Source organism: Micropterus dolomieu, linkage group LG15 (assembly GCF_021292245.1).
Source record: "Micropterus dolomieu isolate WLL.071019.BEF.003 ecotype Adirondacks linkage group LG15, ASM2129224v1, whole genome shotgun sequence".
NCBI classification, from domain to species: Eukaryota; Metazoa; Chordata; class Actinopteri; order Centrarchiformes; family Centrarchidae; genus Micropterus; species Micropterus dolomieu.
Window position 1 is genome coordinate 13,812,652 of NC_060164.1, and position 27,446 is coordinate 13,840,097.

At 39.2% G+C, this 27,446-nt stretch overlaps 1 protein-coding gene across 5 annotated transcripts in view; it reads right to left on the reverse strand.

Annotated features, from left to right (window-relative positions):
* The window catches only part of hpse2 (heparanase 2), a 57,159-nt gene extending 30,051 nt beyond the window's left edge, over positions 1 to 27,108 (reverse strand). For all 5 annotated transcript variants that reach the window (XM_046071352.1, XM_046071357.1, XM_046071356.1 and 2 more), the window contains exons 1-3: positions 26,830 to 27,108; positions 24,648 to 24,802; positions 23,610 to 23,771 (exon numbers count right to left, since the gene is read on the reverse strand). In XM_046071352.1, the coding sequence (XP_045927308.1) occupies positions 23,610 to 23,771; positions 24,648 to 24,802; positions 26,830 to 27,107 (595 nt within the window). In that variant the 5' untranslated portion in view covers position 27,108. The remainder of the gene's footprint in view (positions 1 to 23,609; positions 23,772 to 24,647; positions 24,803 to 26,829) is intronic.
* Positions 27,109 to 27,446: the final 338 nt, after the last annotated feature.

A 27,446-nucleotide genomic window follows, 5' to 3' on the forward strand; every position in this document is an offset into this window, starting at 1 on the left:
GGAACAAACATCATCTTCTAAAATTCCCTCTCTCAAATACAAACTCAGATGATTTGTGGAAACAATTCTTGTCTTGGGCTTTAAGTCTCAGTTTAGAAATACTGACATAATCCTACATTCCCCATAATTTTAGCCATGAGAGAGAAAATACGGAGCACAGCAAAAAAAAATTTCTGTCTCTGGTTTCATTCTATACAGAAATATAGTGACTTACTGCCAGACGCAGCTTACTGCCACAGCAAATGTCAAATTGGATGTTTAGTCCTATCAAAGTCAGTCTGGAACATACAAGCAAACACAGACACACACAGACACACACACACACACACACACACACACACACACACACACACACACACAGACACACACACAGACACACACAAACACACACAATGAGACTTGAGCTGAGTTCTGGCTTGCTTTAAAAGCCAAATCAAAACCGAATCCTCAAGAGACATGTGCAGACAGGGGAGAAGGCTGTTTAGAGAAATTAATTCTGAGCCTTTTTTCCTGTTTATGGATACAATGTGTTTTTCCATATCTAAAGATACACATGTTGCACAAACTTCCAGCGCTCTTAAAAATGCATGGTTAAGTGTCCACACCGCTCATGAACATGATCCCAAAACATACCTCAAAATACCAACCTATGGAACTACTAAATGACCTTGAATTTTTGATAACAATTTTCTTCTTGATGGATTAAAAGCACTGATTCTCAAACAAGAAGGCATGAAATGAACATCATGTTCATTACACTGTTCCCATATGTAAGAGCATGGATGCTTGTTATTTTCTCTGTCAGCTGAAACAACACACATTACATCGGCTTGAAATGTGCAGTGAAACAAACGCATGCACACACATGCACACACACTTGTGGAAAGGCTACCCTCAGACTGTGCATCCATCAAATTGTTCTTAACATGGGGACAGTTGCGGATGACAGTATTTAAGGTTTTACCAGATGGATTGAAAAGTAATTTGACATTTACACTTAACACACACCACATGCAGTCGCAGACAAACAGCGTGACCAGTCATGAAAAATCTTTAAGTAAACTGCTAAAATATCCAGGAAAACCCAAGGGAGGCACATTTATCATCAGCTCCTCCATCATGGCTTCAATCTCTTTTCTCCACCAGCGCCACTGATTCGTGTAACAACTCTCTGCCTTCTGTTTCTCATTGGACCAGTTCCTCAACTAACCAGTTCCTCTGTGGCTGCAGAAAAAGACACTGTGACTGAAGCAAGGTCATCTCAAGACTGATGCTTCCAATTCACAGTTTTTGAAAACGATAGTCAAAAGTTTAAGAACAGCTATCGATGCAGTTTGATCATTCATCCATATCGGTCAAAGCCAGACCAGTATACTGTTACGGTCGCTGTATCGAAAGCTATTAAATGCGGTGGTTTGCTATGTTCGCATGGTGAATCTGCGACTTATCCTGACGTTAACTTGACACTACATGTTAGGGTTGCGCAGAGGGAGAAATGTGGTTCCAATATAGCGCGAGTCTGTGCTGCTCCACCAGCGTGTTGCACAGAACCCAACGCCTCCATGTTTACACACACACACACACACACAAACACACACACATCTCCACATGGACTCTTCTTTCATACAGGGTAGCTTCACTCCAGTGAAACCATTCAGGTCAAACCACTTTTGTATTTTGGAAGAATGCAAGATATGTGGTGGGCACCTGTTTTCAATTCTGTTAGTAGAGGGGGACCGATGTGTGTGTGCATGCGCGTGTTTGTGGAAACAAGAGTGTGAGTGAGAGATTACCTCAATCTGTGAATTTGCTGTGACTAGAGTTGCGTGTGGCCCTCTTCTGTGTACCCAGTGTAAGGAGATGCAGAGCAAGTCGACAGAGCTGGTGAGTAAGATGAGTGGTATGTTAACATACACTGTTCTCGATGTAAAGTACATCCACCCTCTGCGGCACTGTGTGTGTGTAAGCGTATGAGTGTTCCAGCCTAGGCAACAGGCTGCAGTAGACAACAAATCTTAGACAGAGCAGTGGACAGAGAAGTGGACAAAATGACATCAACTGTCTCTCACTGGCTTTGGGCCATGTAACTCCAACCACTTGTTAGGGGAACAGGGTGTGAGGGAAATGCGTATGGGGTGTGAGTGGTTTTCACATCTGTTTGGCAATGGCTGCTGTCTATCACTCCCTAATGGGAAAAGTACGCTTTTAGAGACTAATGACCTCACTGTGTTTGGCTTGTAAAGAAACAAGGTGTGTGGAAGCATTTTTTTCCCAGGAGAGAAACATCACCGTCTGTTTGTTTGCATTGTGAAGCTACCTACAAACCATAACACCATAACACAACCAAAAGGAGCAAGAATTTAACAGCCCCTACCATGAGCCAAAACTGTTTATGAATCATCCTGTTATTGTAAACTGACAGGCTTTAGTTTAGTTTAGGAGTTTAGTAACTCGTGAATCTAACTGAAGCTTCATCTCTGTCTAAGGAAAACAAATCTCTAATTATCAGATGTTGCAGGTGGCCACATGTACCTACAGCTTTTTTTGCACAGTGCAGTCTATTCTACCATTCAGATGGCTTACCTTTTAAAAAGTCAAAGTGAAATCACAAAAGTCCACCCTTATTATTGAAGGGAAGCATTTTGAGATACATTAGAAATGTTCCTTTGGCATTCAAGCCTCTGAGTGGGCGGTCCAGTGTACATGTTTGATTGACAGCTGAGCTGGAAGGGGCGCTGAGACAAAATGTAAACAAACTTGTGTAACTGTAGATTACAAGCCAAGTACAGACAGAATTTTGTTAGCAGTGGTGTTGAAGACACACCATTTACCATTTAAAGTGAACAATCTAAAAGCTGCATGAATCAAAATGTTATATCAACAAGAGATCGCTCATAAGAATGAACCCACAGGGAATTATCACAAACCATGCAGTTCCCCTCTGCTATATAAAGCCTTATATCATCTTTCGGCACTTGGTTCTGGTTTTTAGTCCTTTGGTTCACTCAGCCACAGGAGGCAGCTGTTGTCAGCAATAAACTCTAAAAACCCACTGTACACTACCTGCTCCAAACAACATAAATTAATGACTAGCTGGCAAACATAGTGGATAATTTGGATCGATTCCAGATTGATGTTAATGTTGCTCCATGTTTGCTAACACCTTAGCCATGACAACTTTAACATCACAAGGTGTTATCAAAGTTGTGTTTACACTCGACATAAAACACAAACCATCACTTAATTCAGGTTTTAAATTTTTAGCTTTTTTGCTTTTCAGTGTTGACTAAATATCTAAATATCAAAATGATAATAGCAGTGCAATCTTCCCTGGTGGATTAATTTTTGGTAGCGAGCCATTGTTTCAAAACCAGACATGTGTCCATGCTTGTAGCAAAGGAGACTAGGTGCTACGAACCTAATGTGGGTTCTTGCTTGTAGTGTAAGTATGTGGCTCTTTTTTGTCATGTCACACTCAGCCAATTACTGAATGATGACAATTTGTTATGCTATATGCAAAGAATTCATCTGTCTTCCTAGACAGAAAAATAATGATATACACAAGTTCATGTACTTACAGATCAGGAAACCTAAACATATATATTTTTTAATATAGTGTTTTTCTATTTTTTTTTAAATGAGAGCACAGGACTTGTAGTTATAAAATAGAACTAAAAACAAGCATTTCCATTTCAGTTGGACATTAAAGGCTAAATCTGAGGTGAAGAGAAGGTTTTCAAGGTCTTTAAAAGGAAATATATTGTGGGCCATATAAAACAAAAACTGCCTGAAGCACAGCAAATGGAGAACAGTATATTTTTAGCAGTTCTGTGTTCAGAGCATCTCTTTGAACACATAAAATATGAATACTGTGCCAGACATTAACATTGCTTTTTTTAGGTAGAGTCATTAAAGATAAGGGTGTGAGAGCCACACCTGACATTTTTACAACCAGAGATTAGTAACAGTGTCACCTCCAAAGAGGGTGGTTGTAAAGCTTCCACCTCTTATCCAGTTAGCCATTTCGTCACACACCTCTGCTGATGCTGTAATTGAGCTCTGATTGTTCTGTAATTGCAGAGAAACAAGACTCCTGCAGGCAAATAGAGTGAAACAAGAGGGAGACTAGCCCAGGGCTTTACTGCCCCTGAACCATCAAAGAGTTCGGAGTTAAAACAATGTCTGCAGCCCTTCCCACGAAACACCTGCTTAGGGTGCAAACACAGTGCAGATCACTCATCCGTGGGAGGAACATTTTCAGGTTCTTAGCAAATGCCTTTTTAACACCCTGAAATTCATCATCAAATAGCAAGCCTGGCAAACCAAGGGCAACTAAAACATTTGTTGTCGGATATTTAGGACATCTGCTATATTCCCAGCTCAAGAAGGCCATCTTTGATCCCAGGTCGTGTGATGGATGAGGGTTATGAAGACCAGAACCCAAGCAGGGCAGCAAAGCAAACACACCGTATCCCAGACTCCCTCTCACTGCTAGAATAATCACCATAATCACAGCAATCATCTTCCACTCTCAAACTATATCCACACACATTACTTATGCTTCAGTTAAACGGGAGGTTCTGTCTTCCGCTGAACGAGCAGAGCCAGATTAAACAGTTACAGAATCACCAGCTTACATTACAACAGTTTTATAGGTAATTATACATTTATAATATCAGATTCTGGGAAAGGTTACGAAATGTTTTTAAGAATGCTACTAAGTAGTGTATTGATCACAACGACTACGTAAGCTATTTGTTATTTTGTAATTTAAATATAATGACTGATAATACACCTAATTATATATAATTAAATGAATGATGGAATAATATTTTATAAATTTATGTAATAATTTCACAATTATTCTCAGATAATACCTGTGCAAATGTGACCAAATGCTTGAGTATAAGCCAAGGGGGAAAAAAATGCACATCCAGTTTTCCATATTTAATTTTCTTAATATATAACTCATTTGTAATTTACATTTTTTAATGCATATGTGTATAATAAATCCTTGTAAAAACTATTAATGCAAAGCCGCTAATTTAGCACAGTTTTAGGATGATGAAATAACATTTTTCAAGGCATTAAATCGGGGAACTTTCAATTTAAATAATACTCATACTTCATGACCAGTGTGTTAAAATGATGATGTGGCCCTACAACAATGCAGCTCATGTAAAAAGAAGCTGGTCAGTGTAGGACAATCACTACAGGGGGCACCTGCCTCAGCCAGGCGGACAGTCTCTCTTTCCATAACTCTTAACTTTTAAGTCCCATTTGAGTTTCTACAGAAACCCGTTATGACAAAGCTGGGACTTGGTCCCAGCACTGTGATGGATTTTCCTGCCAGATGTTTGTGGATGGTTTATGGACTTTTTCCAAGCATTCACCATGACAAAAAGTCTCAAAACTGTTCTCTAATAAGTCATGTGCTCTTGTTAAGATTTTGCTAATCCCGTCTGTTGAGCACTAAAATCTGCATTGTTTACATTTAAAAACATTTTTTTCACCATTTTGCTTTCCGTCTTCAATAAGATGTGTTGGAAGAAGTTTGCACGCATGTGAGATTTTGATTTGGCTTTTTTTATTATGCTTTTGTCAATTAGTCTGTTTAGATGTTTGAGGTTTGGAAAACTGACATTCTGCTTTAACACTTGGTGGTGGCGCTTTCAATTGATGCAAAAACCATATTGTATGCTAAAAGGTCTGAAATCAATCACACACAGATTTTCAGTTGTACAAATAAATATCATTTCATTTACACCCACTGTCAGAAACCTAAAAAAAATACACTGATCTGTCAAATCGTTACTGCTAGCTCATACATCTGAATAAACACTTTCAGTATTTATTTGTTTCTTTGATTTGATTTGCACAATTTAGACAGTAATGTACTCACGAGAACCCAATCCAAGTAAAGCAATGTAGTGCTTTTATGTTAGGTTACACACGTCTCTGCCATAGAGTAGTTAACCACTGTGAGGCAGAAGTGACAGAGGCATTACTAGGAATAAAAATTGTGTTTTATTATTATGGTGGTTCTGTACCTCTTTACATTGGACCAATCTGCACCGAGGGTGGTGGGATGCATTTCATATTTCAAACATCTCCTCATTATGTTTGTGGTGATATGATACAAAATTTGATTACTGAAATAACAAGAAAGTCTATGTTAAAATGTGTTTAATGTGTGAAGAATGGAGCTGGTAATAATTAGCTTTATGACACAAGCAACATCCAAAGGCTAGAAGCCTAACATGGAGATTTAGCAAGGAGGTGACACCAGGACTATGTACGTACGAGTACAGAATAAGATTCTTTCTCAGTCAGTGCAGAGAAACTGGTTCACATCTGGTGAGAGTAAGATGTTTAGGTTACATATGGAGGATTTCAAAAATATTTCACATAGGGGGGGATAAGAAGATAAGGAGAGGTTTTAGAAGATGAAAGGGAAAGATTTCCTGTAATATTGTCAATGTCTACTCTTGAACACAGGAGACAGCTGTATTTCATTTGTTTACAACAAATAAAACATCTTAATCATTAGAATCCAGCAGACTATTTGATATTTTTATAATAATGTTGCTTTTTGTTTTTAGTTTTACTACCATTTCTTAAATAAATGTGTATGAAGACGAGGGATTAGGCAGCTCTAACTTACTACTAAGGTCACCCTTGACAAATGTCAGTCTAAAAGCATCCACTTGTTATGCTATTACAGAATAGTTGAACTTATTTTGACTCACTCTTACTTTCCAATGTATAACTTGTAAAATGTAATATGATAAATGTATATAATGAGGATGATGAATGGCAACAAGAAAAAAAGAAAATAATGGTGAATCTGTGTATAAAAAATCAAAAAATCAAAAAACTAATGCAGGAGATATAAGTTGTCCGACATGACCACAGAATCAACAGCAGCATCACTTTAGTGTTGAGATGCTAATGTTGGTGTGAACGTGTAGGAGTTTTCTTTGGCCTGAACCTCTTCCCGTGTCTTTTCTTGACCTACAGTGGAGGATTTTGAAAGGCAGTGGAGTTCACTGGGAGAGAACGAGTGACGTAGAGCCCGGCTATTAGCATTGTGAGTGGGGCATGCTGGCTGAATATCAGACCCCGGGTTTCCTACTCTGCCAGGGGACGGACCAAGCCAACCCAAGCCAGCCAAACATCTGCTCTTGATTAGAGGTGTCGGCTCCTGTCATTCACAGCAGAGGTTCAAAACCTGAGGGAAAGGGTTCACTTGGCCTCTTTTTGCCTGGGCCGCTGCAAGCAGTCCTGTACACTCCCTAAGGGAATGCAGGTCTGAGGAAAATACCACCGAAAATTCAATTCCATTTTTCCTTTCCGTGCTTCACTCCTCTAACCGAGGCAAATTTCATTACACACTTATGGACTCATAAAATTCCTTCAATAACATGGGGCTATGTCTCACAGACCAGAGCTCCTTTAGAATCAGATAGCTTCGGAATAAAAAGGGCTTGGAGTGCAATGAGCTGTAAGAGGTGTAGTGCCTGTACCTATTAGACCCGTCATGAGTTTAGTCCATTTTTTTCTTTTTTCCATGCCTTTCTTTCTTTTTTCCTTCTTTACGACACACAAACAGCTGTATAAATTTAGTTATAGTACAGACATAAATTAAAAATGTTTTAAATGTGTTGCACTGCTTAAGTGATGAAAGCCCATAAAATAGTTTACATATTTTCTCTGTCATTTTGTAACAATACATCACCCGGCATCTAATAAAACCTCCAAATAAAATCCCAAAGCACCAATTACTGGATACTTAGGCCAATTAACAAAAACAGAAACAAAGAGAGACTTTGGCAAATGGGAAAGAAAACAATTTGATCACACATCTAACATTAAGCTTCCATTACCCCTCTAATGAGCCAATAAACTCTTTGGAGGTGACTGATCTTAAGATGTAGCCAAACCGCTATATGTTGTTGGTCTCAGTAAAAGAAGGTTACCATCCCAACAGCCAAGCCTAAACTGGCCTCCATATGTGTGTGTCCAAGTTTCTAGCATACTTTTTAAGATTTACAAACAACTATCCAGGCTCTGGCAGAGATGCGTGTTCTGACTTAAAGACTTATTCAAAGCTCCTTCTGACCAAAAAATACACAGCCGATCATGCTTCTTTCTATTCCGTTTACAACATTTTTTCAACTGAAAAGAAGTGTAAACAAAAAGCCACACTGTAATCCATTACTACCTAAAGCTGTTCAGTAAACAGTATCTTTCACAACAAACAGAAATGTAAAAACATTCAAGGAGAAAATTTCGCTATGAAGTCAGTTTTACATTTCAGCTGTTTCTTGGAACTCTGGATTATGTTGTTAGGATATGGGGATGTTTGTTATTTTGCTGTTTTTTTGACAAGGTCTGCACTGAATTATTGTTTTGGATGGTAGATGGGCACCTGTAGGTTTGAAGTTTCTAAAAGGAAACAGGGTCTCATGGTCAAGCCTGGATTTTTATACAAAGGCATCAGATTTGATGTTGGGGGTGAGCCAGGAATATCATTCTTGAGCTGAATACCTGCTGATAAAGCCTACAGATAATTAGGAACTACTACTACTTAATAACTTGCATTCTTTGAGACACGTTTGTAGCTTTTCTCACAAGTTAGCGATGTTCTTCCTCTTCAGTTGTGCATGATGTTGCATATTCATGTTGCATGCGCAGGAATAATTTTGTCAAACTGAATAATGCATAACAATCATGATCTTTTCGAAGCAGAAGCAAAAGCAGAAGCAATGAAATGCAGAAGCACTTCATTATGAGCAACATTTACTAAATATAGGCACCTTTACGCAGTTGTTAACACTGAACCATTTCAGTGCTTTACTGGATCAACCAGTGCCAACATAGAATAATGCTAGCTATAGTGGTGGAAAAATGTTCTTGTACCTTATATGCAGTTGGCTAAGTTACTAAGGCATAATTGAGGCCACTCATCCATGCTCACCTCATCAATATTCTGTCTGAATTTACCATCTCTATCAATACTGGTACTTATTTTGGGATATTGCAAGACCCTGGGGTGACACAGCAGATACAAGAGGACAAAAAAGTCTCTTGGTAAGTAATGTATTGCATGCTCATGAATTTCAATTAACCATTTTTTACTTTCATTTGTTTTTAACGAACGACAGACAGATGTTTTCAGAGCTCTTCATACACATATCTTACACACAGAATAATTAGAAAGTAGCTTCCTCACAGATCCCTCTGAGGCACATACATGTTCTTGTTTCATGTGAGGGTCAGAGGTCAGTCATAGCCAGGAGTGAGGCCTCTGGAGCAGGTAGAGCTTTAGTCTTTCTCAAGCCTTCAACAAGGACGGACACGTTTTCTCAATTATTGTGTTTTTTTTCCTTTGTCCATTTAACATAGTGAACAATGTTAAACTTGTTTAATACAGTTTTATAGACAAAATCTGATAGTATATTTGATATAAATGTGACTGAGAATTATTTCTTATCTATTGAAATATAAATACACCGGAAACAATAAAAGTATAGTTCGTTTAGAAATATGCACATTTTAATGCCACAGAAGTAATTTGAAACATGCACTGTTCTGTTTTCAATCTGTAAGTGTCAGAGGTAACTCGAAATTGACGCAAGTTTCGAAGTTAGTGGCTTGTGAAAGGTCTTTGGAAACACCCTTTTTATTAAAGATGTTTTCTTAAGAGAGCTCTGAAGATGTTATTTGTGCTCTGAGGCTGCTGGGGAGTCTAACAAGTGGGAAGCTACTGAACCCTGAGCACAGGTTATCTCAACCTTGAAGGCACAGTTTTACACCAGAGGTGTCGGCTGGGTCGACGGGTCTATACTGCCAGAGCTCGCTGGGATGGTAAAAAAATTGGTTCAGAGAAATACTGAAAACACTCTTTGTTGGTCTCATATGAAGAAAATGTTTTATTCATCATTTTCCCCATCTGTCTGTTGCGTTATTTAATTTTTCACTCCTTCCATCCCCCTTTCCCTTCCCGCCTCTTTCTTATTCTAACTTTGTTCCCTCTCGCTCTTGTTTTCTCATTTTGAGGGCTGAGAGCTGCGCTGTGAATCTCCAACTCAGCAGGACACCATGGAGTGATAGATGGCCTCTGACAAGGTCCAACACAATCCAACCAGCCATATGCTCCAAGTGAAAAAAAGAAGAATTAAAGAGGATTCACAAGTGGCCAGAAGAGAAACATGCCAAACTCTTACGCAAGCAACATTTTCTGGAGTTTACAGTAATATATGTGGGCCCTTGACACAGTGAGATTAATGTCCCTGGTACTGGAGTATGAACACTGGCTGGCATTACTTCAGTTAAGTAGGCAAACTCACACATTCAGGGGAATGTTTTAAAAGAGAAGAAAGAAAAAAATCTAAATTATCCAAAATAATGATTTAAACTATAATAGAAAACTAGACAAACTAGATGAGGAACAGATTATGGTGAAGAAATGCAAAGTCTACATCACGATAATGCTAAGTTTGGAAGCTGGTTGATACAGTTAGCAAATTTGCAGATACATGCATCAAATGCAAATTAGTTTTTTTTTTTATTCCGTTTCTTTGCAAATTAGCATTATATAAAGTTAATCTCCAGAAGATAGCGTTGCAAGCAAAGTGTCAATAGTGCAGAGAAAAAAATCCCTGACTGGATCTTACATTTAGTCAGAGAAGAGAAGAAGAGGTAACAATATTTTGTTTTGTTATATATATATATATAAGGATATGTGTGGTATCAGAAGAATTTTGTTATTCTCTTCATGCTCAATTTACTCAACCCCCGTATTTTCTGATGATGTATGATCATCTCTCAACTACACTGTACTCTCTCACTAAAGGAAAAGGAGACTCTTTCCTTGAACAACCACACCCATACAGTAATACTTCAAACATTTGTGTGATGCTAATGACTGTGTTAAATCCAGTGTGAAAGAAGAAACATTCGTAAACACCAGGTCAAATCCCCTCCCTAAACAGTGTTTATAGCTTCCTAGCCCCTTACTAGCCCATAATTCCACTACAAACTTTACACACAATGACTATATATGGCCAGGCACACACACAAACACACACATAGGGCAATCTCACAAATAAAGGATGACAGCCTAAGAGTCAAATTAAGTAAATAAAATGTGTCTAGCTGGTAATGAAGGAGGTATGTTCCCCTCAGGATAACAACTTCATTTGGACTCATCCAGCTGACACACACACACACACACACACACACATGTGGTACTTACTATACACACACACACACACAAATGCACACGCACACACACACATACACACACTCAAGAGGTACCAGCATTTCCTGCTACAGGTCCATCCCATTGGTATGAACTGGCTCAGTGCAGTCAAGAACACAGTGTGGTGATTTGAAATTTGACACAAAACGTATGTCTTCTGGAGTTCTGGGGGGAAATGTGGAAGTTGGATGTCATGCCAAACAATCACAGGAGAGGAAGGACTGCTTTCAAACATTTCCCATGCATCAGGCTATTAAAAGGACATTCGTTTGCAGGTTGCTGGCACTTGTCTCGGGGCATATTGCAAACACATGGAATTACATGTAATGTCCATCCATGATTTAAACACTCTAGGTATTCTCTCGATCAAGGAAAAACAGACACTTCTGGATCTGTGTAGGCCATGTGGAAAGAGTAAAGGAAAAAAGGCAGGCAATATGGCAATCAAGAGTTTGTTTCTGATAACTGTAAACTGACAGGTAAGACTAAAAATGTAGCCTGTAATAAATTCAGCAACACAGACAAAGTACAAGGTCAAGTATTTACATTCTAACAGAGCTCCTTTGTCTGAAGATACTACTCGGTGTTACATTGTAAAAAGCCTCCATGATTAAAACTGTAGAGGTTTGAAAGGTGTACCACAGGGCTTAATTCTGGGTCCTAACATTTTTGCTGTGAATGTGAACATAAGTAATCTAATTACACGTTATTTATAGAATGATTCTTATTAGAGATACACCTAAAAAAACAAAGGACAATTCAGTGAACTAAATCACTGAAAACCACAACTGTATGAAACAAAACCTTTACTGCAGTGAAGTTTAGTTGCACAGTTGGTTTTGGGCAGAAGTGGAAAGAGTACTAAAATATTCTCCTTAAGTAAAATTACGATTACTTTGATTTGAACTTTTACTTAAGTACAAGTAAAAATCTGCTCAAGTAAAAGTAAAAAGTAGCTCATTTAAAATGTATGTTTTTGCTTCAGTTAGAAAATGTGGTGGAACAGATTAGACTATGGCGGGCCGCACTGGACTGTATATGAAGTCATATCCCTATTTACATAAGCATAATTAATTTATAATTAACAAAGGCCTAAGCATAATTAACTAGTTAACAGCAGGTTGCCATTGCCATCCAACATAAGCAATGTCATGCACCCAAGCAAAGCCTCTTACCACATCATGAAAACTTCTTTTACCAACTACCTGTGGCACAAGCAGCGTGTGAACTACAGGGAGCAGGGGGGTGCTTGGTCCCTTTTAAAAACATGACATGTTATTTTTGCCATTCATTTCTATTTTTTCCGTATCATCATGGATCATGCGCAAAATCAGGAGCGTCGGGCTTCATCCAGCCAGAGGGAACAATCACTGACCATCCGTAGCGAAAAGGGAGTGGAAAAGGCCAGGGAGAGGAGGTCGCGGAGCGGCCCGGCGTGCTGCGGATGGTCAGTGATTGTCCTGCAATTGTGCTACTGCAGCTGGGGACTTTCCGCAGCAAAAGTCACAGTCAGTCTTGTCTGTGAGGCATGCGCAAACAAGCTCTTTTTTACAAGCTTTTTTACTCAGTAACGGATGTGATTTAAAATGTATTGTAAAAGTACAATACTTCAAACAAAACATACTCAAGTAAAAGAAAAATTACAGATTATAAAAATGACTTTAAAAAGTACAAGTACACAAAAAACTACTCAATTACAGAAAAGGGAGTAATTGTAATTTGTTACTTTCCACCTCTGGTTTTGGGGGAAAAAACACAAAACAAATGAGAATTTCATGTTTCACATAGACAGATAGCAGTAGATGAGATATAATTTAACAGACTGACAGTTCAGAAAACTGTTCAAATAATAAAGGTCTTCATGATTTAATATACAAATTTATCAACTACATTGGTGATGTAAGAATCTCATTTTATTTTACTCAAGTTGTAGTTTTGTTCAGCAGCTGACAGGCAGGTTTGGCGGTCAAACTCGGAAAGACTGTCTTTGGATGCCAAGATTTCAATTTGCTGTGCCTGGTTCATGCCAACAACGCGGCTGGCAATTTTTACGGCACTCCCTGATCTGGTTTTAATACATCATCATCAGTGTGTCGATTGTTGGCATCATTTAATCTAATGCCACAAACAATTTGCCATGAAACCCTAAAACCAAACTGAGCAGGAAGCCAATTTGCAACAATGCGTGGCTTATCTAAAAGTTATTCAGATTATAACTTTGATTTTTCATAGATACCTTTAAAGGCTAGTCTTAGTTCAGTTTGCTAAGATATGTGACCACCTGTTATACAGTATGTGACCACAGACTTATATATCTTAGCATCTTACTGTCACATGTTCCCTTTCTCTTTTTGTCAATTATTAATGATGAGTTGAAACTGGTCAAGAATGTGATTAAAAAAATGGAGAATCTACATTCTCCTCATCTCAAGTGAAAAACCAGTGGCTTTATTTTATTTATCAGTCCGTACTTAATCCATATAAAATTGTTTAGTTAAAATAGATTTGTTTAGTTTATAAATAAATTATATTTTGATTTGATTTGATTTGATTTATTAGACAGTAACAAAAATAAATGCATATCCATTCATAAAACTGAAGGATATTCATTTTACTTCACCTTGTCAGATAATTGAAATCTCTGTTGAGTAGTTCATTGTTTGGAACCACTGTTCAAGTTCAATGTATGTATTTGATGTTCCAAAGCTTAATGCATTTGTATAAAAACTGTGACTTTCAACTCCCCAAAATTGTTGGCATTACAGCACAGCATGGTTCCAGGTTATTTCATTTAATAGTACAGTAAAGCAAATAGTCGGCCAATCAGTAATGTGTAAAAACATACACACAACTGTTAATGTTTTTTCTTTTACCTCTGCTCTTTCCAAGATCCACAATGACTGCTCATTTCCAATAATATCATCATGGATATCAACAAATGAAAGCAGATTATATTCATTCTCCCACCATCACGGCAACTGGCTGTCCAGTGGTGTTACAGTGTGAAACTTGGCAGGAGAAACTCTCATAAATCTGCATTCATCAGTGAGCTGGAGGTGGACCTGGTACTGAGGCAGCTGCAATACCAAAAACTGAATCCATCACAATTCACGCCTTTGTGTGTGAGTGTGTGTGCATATTCGCTGAGGGAATTTTAAACAAAGAGATAAGGCAGACGTTGGAGAAATGAATCTCCTTCGCCCTCACAGAAAAGGGTTTAAAGATTAAGGAAAGAGTGGATAAAAAGCAGGGAGGAGTCGTATAGCAGAACTAATAGGAAGGATGGAGCATGTTTCCCACTGTTGCAAGAAAATATGTTTTGATTTTTAAATGAGTAAAAACAGAAAGTTATAACTAGAGGCCCTCTGACTATAGACAGCTGTGCCGGTTTGTTTTGATGAAAACATTTTCAAGCCATTCACAGATGTTCAGTAAATTCCCCATTCTGTGCCTGCTCCTAAAGTTTGTCTTTCCAGATTTTTAACCTTCTGTCTTCCTGTATGTCCTGTAATGACTCATTATCCTTTTTGTCAGGGACTTGGAATTCGCTTCAGTCTTCTCCATCATTGTATTATAGTGAAGGTTTTGCACATTGAAATTCTGATGTGCAAAACTGTAAAGCAACTGTAAATATTAAAATGCACACCTTTTTTTCCCTTATGTGCCTGCACCATAAAATGTATAAAAAAGGCCTGCATGCGCTCAGTCCATGCGTGATTTTAACAGCTACTCATCTTTGGCTGTGGTCTCAGGCATGTTCTTCACTGTTCCAAGTTTATCACCACAAGCTTGGCTTTCAGTTGGTTTCATCTTCTGGTGTCATTTAACACTTCTCTGTACATTTTTTTTTGCTATTCACATCACTTGTCACTGATCGATCACTGCGTTCTATCACATCAATTAAAGGATTTTGTGCCGCAGCAGTGATCAGCTGATTTTACTCACGAAGCCTCCGGCTGTAGCTGCGGCTGCTTCAGGTAATTGGTTTAATCGGCTGGACGTGCAGCCTCTTTTTTCCTGTTCGTGAGTCTTTAATGTAGTTAAGTGACTTATTTAAACAGACTCCTTACTCGTTTTATACTCGTGACTGTCATCTTCTACAATTCAGTTTATTGATCGAAAGTTAACAAAATAATTTCCCGTTGTTTACTTTCAACACAAGTATCAAAAAATTACCTTAGTAGTTAGTTTCCTACCACTTTTTTGGTCACTAAACTATTTCACTCTCTCATTCAAATAATTTTTTTAAATCGCGGAGTCTTTCCCCATATAATACTACCTGTGAGGATGACCTAATTAGGATGAGGAGCGATCTGATACAATTTTATAGGCTAATCTTGCTTGTCAATAACAACAATAAAAATAATAATAGGGTACCAATCAACTACTATGGCTTTAGCAGGTGGCATTTTATGCAAGGTATTGAATGAAGTACTCTACTGGTATAGGTATCACTTTAAGGGTACTGGTTTGGTACTGGTATTGTAAAAAAAACGCCAACCAAACCAGTTAACGTTGGTAAGATTGTGTTAATAGTTGATAAAAAGGGAAAGTTAAAGCTGCAGTAGGGTTAGGGCAATGCAAAACCTTGCCTGTCTCTCACTGCTGCTTGTATCATTCCGTCAAGCCCCTCCCACCATTTCCACAGGAAGGAGCTGGTTGCCCTTCAAAGCCTCATCTCTCCTGGGGCTTGCTCTCAACAGCAGGGGCCTCGCAAGGACCCCTGTCCCTATCGCTACAACTTGTCTTCTCAAAGACGGCCATCCAGTGCTCAGTGGTCCCCGGGCAGAGCGCCCCAAGCTACAAAGGCAGCTGCAGCCGTCTAGCAGCGGGTTGACACCACACACACCACCAATTATTCCCCATCATCATGCCTCTTTGCAACTCGTCGATACAAGCACCATGGCATCAAACATACTGAGCTCGAAGCTCCGTGTGGAGCCAAGCCGTGTTCGCACACGTTTTGTACTATACGCTGTTGTTGGCAAAGGAGGAATGGGCAGTTCTTTCATTGCTAGCGGTTGTGTCTTAGCCACTGTGTTTGCAAAGCTCGTCCTCAAGCCGCATGCTGAAGATACTGAGCTTGACTGAGTGAGAGCATGTGCAAGGAGTGGGGCTGTGCAGCGTGTGCACGAGCAGTGATTGACATGGCGTTAGAGACTCCTCCTGGCACTGATTGGTTGTTCTGATTCGGTTGCATTGGATTCTTGCAAATGCCATTAGGAGCAAGAGGTTGAGTCAGAGGAATCAGATTATTTTCACAGATTAACTATCTCATGTACTACTGTCAGTGTGTAGTGATAGTTTCAGCAAACCACCAGTCATTTTTATAAAAGTTACCAACTGAACCTTTATTTGCAGGTCTGTGACGAGATGCTCCAGTCTCCTGCATTAAGGTCCGACGTGCTAAACATCCACTGTGAGCTGCAGATTTGTCCAACATGAAGGTACCACCTCAGACCCAGTGCCAGAATGAGCATCGTGGAGGTCAGCACATTTGGTTCAAAATTAAATTTAGTTCAACTTTAGCTACAAAACCTGGTGGAAAATCAGGGCAATGCACTCCACTCTGCACTTGTGCAGCTATAATTGTTGTGAAAGCAGGGTTACATTAGCATTGCTTCACACTTTTTTTCTTTACTGTCGTTCTTCTCAGGTTTCCTTTCAATAGAGCCCTGCGGCTCTCAATGAGAGGCTTCTGGCTGTGATTGCTGCACTTCTGTGTCAGTTCAAAGAGAGGGGTTCAGGTATTAGTGTCTGATGTACTCTCAGCAATGTCTACTTGAACCTAACAACTGATTAGACACTGTAAACATTTGTGTCACTTGATACTACACACGTGAGATCAGCCTAAGCGAGAGAGAAAGAGGAGATCAAATCATGACGTCAGGCTGCATGCCATTTACCTGATCAAGAAGCCAACTTTTGACTCATCTAACATTAAAATAATGATCTTTAATTGCCCCTAATGTACCAATGAAAGTATAACTTCATGGATCATGGTGTGTTGTGTCAACCAACCTCCTGTGCCCCTTTGTTACAGTCTATTAAAATTTAAGTCCCCTTGCAACACATAGCCAGGGTGGCTTCCTGTGCTCTGGGGTCTGCAGGAGTATCCATTGATTGCAAGCATTGCTACATTTACTCTCACATGCATAATTCCTTTGGTGTGTAGGACAATCCATTCAGATTTGTAAAATGATAAGTCATGAATGGAAGTCTGAAAATGTCTTACGTTTTGCATTGATCTTCATTGGACCATCTTACCCTGTGTTCATTCTCCACTAAGCATCTGTAGACCTCAGCAAGGTTTACAATTGTGCCATCATCTTTGTACAAAAAGCTATAAATATCAGGACTATGTTTGAATGCTCCTTTTATCCTTTAGTTTTAGTTTTTCTTTCCATGAACCTGGCTCAGTCTTATGTTAAAATCCTGCTCATCTCCCATCTAGGTTACTGCCTTCCTAAGGAGATGTCCTACTTAGCCCCACCATCTCATCCAGATGGCTAAAATAACTGGCCCTGCAGCAACATTACCTCAGTGTCCAAACTGTGAATCAACCCAAAAATAAAAATCACAAATAAAGCTTTGCAGCTAGAGGGCCTTATTTATGAGGCTGCTTGTACTAATACAACTGAATATTCTTGAAAGTTATTTTCTGTTTATTTACTGTGAAGGAACTCCAAATGTTAAATACGATGTATGTATTTTGGCATTTATCTACCATATAACATTGTGTAAGCACAATGATGCCTCTTTTTCTGTAGTGTAGTCATTTACAGCTAGACACATGAACAGACAGAAACAGATCTTTGTTCCAATGGGTTAACCTATGCATGCTCTTGAAAAATCTAAGAAAACATTTTAAGACAAATCCTTGATACTTCAAACAGCAAAACCAGTTTCCTATTCAGTGTCTCACGAGCAGCTGCAGACCTTGTAACTGAAAACATCCTATGTTTGACTCTTGCTTCTCCAGTTTCTCTGTTTTGGGAAGATTTTCTTCTTGTCCGTGTTCGCAAATATTCATTGGCCGGTATAGGAATTCCTAAATTGAGTTGTGTTTATCCTTTGAGCCTTAAACACACGGACGAGGCCTTTGAGGTCACAAGTTGAACGGATTGACTGCCTCATTCTCTGAGGTGTCAAATAAACATAGGACTTTCACATGAAGTCACAATATACACAGCTAAACTAACAGTAAACACGATAGAGAAAATGAGGGAGAGGTGTTAAGTTGTGGAGAAGAAGGAACTGATTGCTGATAGAGGGATATACTCCTGCAGAGAGACATGAGAAGACGCTGACTATGACCTTGTCTGAGCTTGGGGGAATTTCTCAACTTAATTCCCCTGCTGAATGTGAGTGTTGGCTCAGAGTGGCCCCATTATTGATAGGTCTAACAAGCCTAGGTCAAAGGTCAGACAGTGGTGAGTGGAAAAGGATGGAGCAAGACTGTTAAAGGTCCTTTAAACACCACCTGCCTTCACGCACACGCACACACAGTGAATCTTGGCTGATTGTTACCAGACGATATTTAAACATATCCCTAGTACCTATGTACCCCTGTTACTCTCCACCACAGGGATGAGAGGGCTTTTCACAGATTCTAGTTCACACAACATGCTGGGAGTGTAATAATAAGGCAGTAACAAACATGTTGACACTTTTCCAGCATCATCAGAGCTTATTCTGGCGAGTTATTTCCAAACTAAAACAGTCAATGCATGTTAAATTCCACTTGAGACAACTTTTTTACCATAAAAAAGAAAAACAGCAGCTTCCACCTTCACAAACAATCTCTGAAAAATGTCCTTCAGACTTTTGAAACAACATCTCGCAGGTGGCAGACCTGTAGCTTGTGTCTGTGCTTAGAAGACTGAGAGTTTCTGTGAGAACAGTAAATTGGCCTTGGGTAAATAAAAGTTCTGCTTGCCCCCCCAGCCGAATCGAAAACTACGGCACCTGTTAAAAAACAGCATGGTGCCGCTCTCTTTCTCTCATCTACCTCTTAATAGCAAACATCACACAAGGAGCTTTTTTAAAAGACAAAAGTCTCTATAGGGCCCTAATCAATCAGTTAAATGATGTAAAAATGTCTAGTATGTGGGAAAGCAACATTCAGCATTGATTCATTATCATCATAAGTTTTACTGCATCAATATTTTCAACTTATATTTCATTTCAATATTTACAGTCTGCGCAATAGTAGAATAGATAAGTAACTGTGCATACTTTATTATCAGTACATCATTACCATGTTTATTTTTTCTTGACTATCACAAGAAGACTGGCAGCCTCTGTAGACCTCCATGCTGCAGCTGAGCAAAGTGAGCAAGCGGTAGTGGTAACATCCCTTTTGTGACAGGAAGCAGCAGGGTTTATGGGAAATGTGGTCATAATTTTGAGGAACATTAGCACTATACCACATGTGTGACACAGAGAGGCCAGTTGTCACTACCATGGTTTTATTAGTTTACAGTTGTTTTAACCAACATCAATTCCAATAATAATGGTATGATGATGTCGAGCTAGGGCAAAACAACAAGAAATTATTATTTCATTATTATAAGACTAGATATTCTAGTTTTTAATTCTGTCTTTTCGGAGGTCTTGAAGCTGGTGTGATAGTCATCTGATACAATTCTATGTACTTATATGACTGCAACTGCTAAATGAAATATATAATTCATGCCTCTACCTTCCTGGCCATCATATCCACATTAATAATGAGTTTGCCTGTGCTGTTTCTCAGAAATATTGTTTATGCGAACACCATCTGACAACAACCCAAAAATATCATCACATAATCACTATAAGAATGTTGATCAAAATATATTTGGTTGAGGAAAACTGCAAAAGTATAATGTAGATATTTTAAAATGCTGGGTCTACATGGGACAACCATATGTTCGTGTGGCCACAAATTTAAAATCTACAAGTGCCTTTTAGCACAGTTACAACACTACAAAATTAATGATAGAGTGCTGTACTTCATGACTCCTGAACTGAACTTGTGAACTGAGCCCTCACACGAGGTCCAAATACTTCTTCTATGTATTTGCCTACTTTGATAAATGCAACACGGCCATGTTTTGACTGTTGCACTCGAGACTATTTGAAAATACACTGCTGATACATGTTTTTCGCCTCTATAACTCACACAGCAACACACAGAGGGTCACTTTGTTCCAGAGAAGCGAAACCTTCTGAAACATGGAAAACACATTGCAGTCCCACTCCTGAGAGGCCACTGGTTCTCCATGTATAATGACCAAACATATCAGTGACAGATTCAACGGGGTTCAATTGAGGTAGATTTGGCTTCTCTGTTTTAGGTAATCTATCGATGTCTTTTCAAAATGCAAGGCCAAATACTTCATATTGCTCTGGATTTACAGGGAACATGGTGTGCAAATTATCTTATTTAAACTTTTAACTATTTAAAGCACAATATGTAGTATTTTTATCTTAAAAAAACATCTTCAAAAAAATGTTGGTACACTGACTTGTAATAGTATGAACTGTGTCTCTGTCAATGCCCCTCCGGGCCTGGACCGCCTACTATTGCACTGTGAAAAATCTGTCTTTGGAAGAAGCTAGATGGACATTGTCAGAAAGGGTGCTCCTATCGATCGGTCTCCGAACGTAATCGGCCGAGGTCGTATTCGTTGTAAAACTGTTTAAAAAACCGTAGCAGTGTGGCTGTAGCCTCACAGTACCCCACTCCTGTTTCCTCTCATGTCAACCCTCCCATTTCCTCGGGATTCTCCTGTATTTTCCGTTCTCTCCTGGTATATGCCCATTTAATGTTTCCCTGTAAATCTCCCGTATTTTTAACCTTTATAAAATCATATAAAAACCTGCTGGCCGTATTTAAAGTGTTTGCAACTCTCTCTTCTGGTAAAGTCTGTGGCAGTATGCCTATGTAAAAGATGTAGACTGTGCTTCTTGCACAAAGATTTAATAAATGAAAACAACCCACTGAAATAATATTAGGCCTATACTAGTGGTAAACTAGGCTATATGAAATTATAATGAAAATATTAAGTAATATTAAAAATATACTAACAGTATAATATGAAATTGTACTTATAACATACAACATTTAATAACATTGTACTTTTATTTATTTAATGAGATTTTCAAATCTCACTGATGACAGTTATGACTCCTCTCTGTATCCCACTCTGCCTCTCTCTACCCCCTAAAGCCCACAGAACCTGTCTGAGCTCTCCAGAACAAAAAGCTGCTACTTCAGAGTTTATCATTGACTGGTGATGCCTGTGCTCCTTAACCTCCTAAATATTTTGGCTACAGCCTTTTTTATTGCAGTTTTTATAGTTGTAAAGTAAATTTATAAAGATGCTGTTTATTCTGTTTTTGTAGTTTATTCCACAGGAAAGCTATATTTGTTAAGCTATAACATGTTAGAAGTAACCAGGCAAAGGTTTCTATGGTTTGAGTCTCTAAAACAGAGGGGGTGGAATTTGTTGCCCATGTTTCCTGCCAATAAAATAAACAGTGGTCATTTCATGATACTTTGTCATCTGTTAATACTTAATACATTGTTTTAGGACTAATTAAATAAATATAAAGTATACTGTATAATGCCACATGATAAATAAATTGCTTCAAATACACCCAGTGATCGGTGATTAGTGATCGGTATCGGCCAATACTGCTTTCAGCAATCGGTGATCGGGCCAAAAAATCCTGATCAGAGCACCTCTGATTGTCAGTTTGGATATCATGGCAGAGGCTGCAAAGGCCAAGTGACCGAGCAAGGGACAGGGTGGCAAGCTAGCCAACAAAGCTAATCAGCAGCTGACACAAGAGCACTTACAGTAATGTTACCGATGTCCAAATATGTTATCTAGTAAGTTTGCTAACATTAACTTGAGATTTATAGCTAGCAACAGAGTGACCGAGCAACATTGTGTAACTTATCAACCATAAAATAACAGCTGCTGGGGAGTGGGACCCCAGGCAAGTGGGCAACATAACAGGGCTCAGCAGCCTCTATGGACATAACGTTAGCTAATGGCAGAGGCAAAGAGACCAAAGAGGACGATGACAGAGGAAGCACAGAAGAGAAAAAGGGAGTTATCAAGCAAGAGGCTCCTGGACAGAGAGAGAGCTTTGTAAAAAAAAAGTCTGCAAGACAGACGACAAGCTGGCATTATTTCTGTTGGACTAGTAAGAAATATTGCTATGGCTTTTGTTGTGCCACTTGCTTGATGTTTGGCTGTGTTAGCAAATGTGTCCACTTGCTAGTTTTTGATCATAAGTAATGTAATCATAACAAATGCATTTGCACAGCTATGTTAATTTAGCAGTGAATTACACTTAGTAGAAATGCCAAATAACACCAAATGTTACATAATGTTGCTTTAAATCCTTTGTAAGTATGACTTTTCACATAGCAAAAAAATAATGTATTCTCTTTGACTGGGTTGTTGGTCAATTCCCAAGTACACAATGATTTTTCCAAGATCTCTTTGGCTTTCAGGACTAACTTTCTGGGTGGTTCTCTGTTCTGGAATAAAAACGCTGCCCACCCACTGTCTCTTCAAAATGCTAAAGAGGATGGATAGGAAGTATGAGTGTTTCTGTCCGAGTAGGCCACAGAGAAGTAAACTTTTAATAGCATAAGAAATGTTTGTTTAAAATAGAGGTTTAAGTTACACTGTTATGTTTCAATTACTTCCTTTATTTTCTTATGTCTTTGGTTTAGTCTTATAGCCTTAAAGTATTTTCTCTATCAACCAACTAACTTTGGACTTTTCACCCCTGTAAAACCACACAAAGAGTGTTAACTGATCATTTCTAACACTGTCTCTTTAGGCAACTCCCTGGCAAGCGCAGGTTTATGGACAATTCCAAAAACGGCCGCAATTCTAACAGAGAAATCCCGAAAACCCTTATTTTCTCTCTTCTCCGGCAGTTCCTCATTTCCATCCGAGTCAATCACAGTAAGAGATAAGAAATGCAGCCCACCCAAAATGAGGACTCCAGAGATCCCTCTGCGGTCAGGTTGAGTTAACTGTAAAGAGTGAAAATGTCAGTGCTTTGTTTACTAGTCTCTGCTGCTGCACCCCTCTATCCATCCCCACAGTCCTCCTTTACAAATTACATTTGTCATTCTGAAAACTGATGGTTTCCATTGGCATGCTTTGAACCTTGTGTGCCTGCACATTTGTTTGTGCACATATGCATGTGGATGATTGTGTATGACCTGCAAAGTCCAGACTATGCTATATGAACAAGGACATGTTTCTTATGGTATGAGCACGCATCAAAAAAGACAGAACCTATATTTGTGTGTGTGATCTCCTACCTGTTATTGTAATATTGCTGTAGATGTTAGACAGCTGCTCTTTCAACAGGACAAGCTGTGTGGTGGCAGCCTTCTCCCTCTGCAGTTCCAGCATTATGTCAGGATGGCTGGCCACTTTGCAGCCCTTCTGTTTGTCCAATGCAATGTCACTGCGCACTATATCTGCAAGCCGCAGATGGAGGAAATTAATGCTATTTTAATATTTCTGGTCAGGGAATATATTTGAACAATATAATACTTATGTTATGCTATTTTCAGCAATAAGTATTAAGAATCACAAAACTTAATTAAAAAAAACACTTTTGTTTTTTCAGTTTGTTTTACATTTTGATTTGAAAGTAAAGCCTGCACCACCTGTTGAAACCTAAAAGGTTTCATTTCAACACACATTTGTGTCATGTTTGTAACAGATTAAATATATGCAGTTGAAAAGAAACACACCTGATATACCAAGCTATATAATAAAACATCCTAGTGTCCTCCAGTATAGCCCATGGCCTACACTCAGTTGGCATTTAATTAGCACCTTAACTAAAGCTAATGCTGCCTATCACAAGAGCCCTACAATAAGCCATAGCTTCCTGAAGGTTATACTTTCCATGTTTTGTCTGAAGCTGTTATTCAACTTCATAGTCATTATGGAAACTAGTGTTTTATACTGAGGTGTTTCTAATACAGTGGACACCTCATTTAGTGAGGCTAAATATTTGAAGCATCTCCCTAAAACAGTTTTATCAACTCCTGAACATTTTAACCTTCATGAAAATAGGATTCATTGTAGGACGGTTAATTTTAGCTAGGTGCCCCTGATAAACTGGCAACTTACCTACTGTATTTTACAAGGAAATTGACGCTGTGTAAAATATATAAACAACGTAACCTCTTCGCTGGTGTGGGGGTGTAGGCCTACTCAGTGCGTCTGATACACAAAACACGGACGGGCGAGGAACAGACGCAACACCTCCCGTAAAAGACATCGAAATAGACTAGGTTACACATTAAGGCAAGGAGAAGAGGGGAAATGTCAGGTCTAATCACCGTCTTCGTAGTTCTTCAGATAGTAGTCTGGTCCTGGACCCCTGAACTTTGCAAGGTTCTTCTGGTTGTTGAAGTGCAGGAAGTCGGTCCGCTTTCCGCCAAAACGCAGAAAGGCTGGCGATAGGCCGCGCGCCAGGGTCACGAGCCGTTTGGAGCTGCGGACACACAGGACAGAATGACACTCACGTGAGAAATATTAAGTGGCTTGCTACAGTGCGCTATTAAAATGTTATCTGCGTCTGTCTCTGCAGTGCATAGTCACGGTCATATTTCGGGGGAGCAGAAACAGCTCGGACAAATGATAAAGCGAGTCGGTCTTCTTTCTTAACTGTTGCAATATTAATTCTGTTCAGTTTTACTTCAGACCTATAGTTCAAATATGTTCAAATGTGAGTCTAAAGCTACAAATGAAGTCATGTCACGTTGCTGTAGCTATTAAAGCATCGTAGGCCTTGCACAAAACTTCTGTCCTGCCCCTCAGCGGGCCCGAGACACAGGCAGCGACTTCAACGTCATCTGCCACCCGGTGAAAAGGGCATCAGGAAGCAGGTTCAGTAGTACAACCTGAGGAACGCAGGGATGAAACAACACACATGATGTTTGGAGGATGAACGGGTTTGCGCTTCATTGTTTAAGAAGACCTAGAGATATGAAATTAATATTTTCAGCTGTTACAAACTACTAAAAACGAAGTGCCCTTTACTTACTTTTTGGTGTAAATGAAAACATATAATTAATTATCACTGATAACAAATGTGATATTAATAAAATAATACTATTATCCAGCTTTATCTACAATCTGAAAAATCACTTAAAAATAAAGGTTTAGCTGTAGGTGGTAGCCTATTAATCAAGTAAATGTGCGCATTAAGGTTTGATGTTTTGAAAAACGAATAAAAGTAGCCTACATGAAGGACGTTTTATTCTGTAATTGACTGCATTTTTCATTACAGCCTACGTGGCATACGGCTAAAGCTCCACGCAATAAAATGACAGAGGATTCATAAAGTGACTGCCGACAGGCCTGCAGACTAACTGTACACACAGCTCGCTGTTTACAGCCTAATCACCCATTACTCAAATTGAAGCTGATGATGGTAATAATATATTAATTATGAAAAGACTGACCAATAAACAACTAACCAGAACAAAGTTGTAAAGGACGTTATGTGAGAGACACAAATTGTGAATGTGGTGGAAGTGAACATTTAAAATGTTACCATGCATTTATTGTAGAATATTAAAACGGCTTAGCATCGACCTTCTTTTATTATGAGGGGAAGATTTGGGCACACAGTAACGCATGCTCTCCACATTTTTGGTCAGTAAATGGTCTCCAGTTCATGAAATGCACTGTACAAAATGATGTAATAGTTTGCCATATAGATCAAGTTCTGTAGATTAAATTTTAAATACCTGACGATTATACAATGTGATTTAGAAGCTGAACAAAACAATGTGACTGAATAAAATGTCTGATACCAACAATTCCAATCCGGGCATGACAAGCCATTAGTCTTGCCTATGTTGTGAACTAAAAAGTCAATTATAAACATCCATGAAAAGTGTTTTGCCGAGTTTTGAGTTTTAAAATGTCACAATTCATAATCCATGGTCAAAACAGTGTTGCAGGTTACAGGCACATAATGTGCATCTCTGACATTTTGGCTGTTCTGAGAAATGAGGTAAAAAAAAGACAACTGAATGCAAGTCGCTCTGCATATTTGAAAAGTATTGAAACAACATGGAAGCAACAACATGGAAGTGAAATTAGATTTTATTTTTTTGTCGTTTTAAGATATGAAATGATTAAAAACTTGTTACATGGATATTTTGTATTGTAGACGTGACGGGTAAGGGTCACACAATTGTGTCTAATGTCAGTAGACACACTAACAGCAACAATAAGCCCGAAATGGATAGCCTTTGAAATTATCGTTCACTCTCAAAGTTGCCTCATTAAATTATCTGATTTGGACTTTACCAGTCTCGATGAAAATCATTGTGTAATGTGGAGCATTGGACCACTCAGCGCGCTGAGTGAGGAAGAAACGTGCTGGCTCACTCCATGACAATTCAGACAACGTGGCTGCGTGCGTAACGAAAAAGAACCATCAAACATTTTGGAGGTGGACGCCTATACAGATCGATGTTGTTGGTGAGGAGTAAAAGTCTTTGGTACCTCAGAAAGTCCAGCCAGCCGTCCTTGATGATCGAGGGATCCAGCTGCAAAGAAAGGAAATTGTCGTTGAGGACTTTGATCGGACTGCGGGTGTTGACATCCAGGAGAACCAGCGTCCTCTCCATGAAGCCCGGTCGCTTCCCACTGGCTGCAGGTCTCTGGTAAGAGGAGGAAGAAGAAGAGTAGGAGGAAGAGAGCACCGACTGCACCACCAAAGTAGCCAAAGATGCCAGCCACAGGGAGGACCATGGCAATACGCACGGTGGGGATTTGGGCATCTTCTTGGTTTGGAGAGCAGGCAGATCAGTGCGCGTAATGAGGCGTAAAGGTGAGAAGAAGAAGAAGAAGGAAAAAACAACTAAGCAAACTCTTCTGCCGCGAAGTTCGATTGTGGTTCTTTACCTCGGTCTCATCGATCTGGGTCTGTCTTCCTGTCTAGCTGTCTCACCCCCTCTTGCCCCCCGCCCCTCTGAGCATTTTTGGGAGCTGCTCAGAAGAGCGCACGCCCCGAGCCAGCCTTCCCGGTTGTGAGAGCCAGAAGCTGGTAGGAGGAGAGGAGGCAGCACCGCCCCTCTAAGGTTCTCTGAGGTATGAGTACAAACTGCTCAAAAGTCATT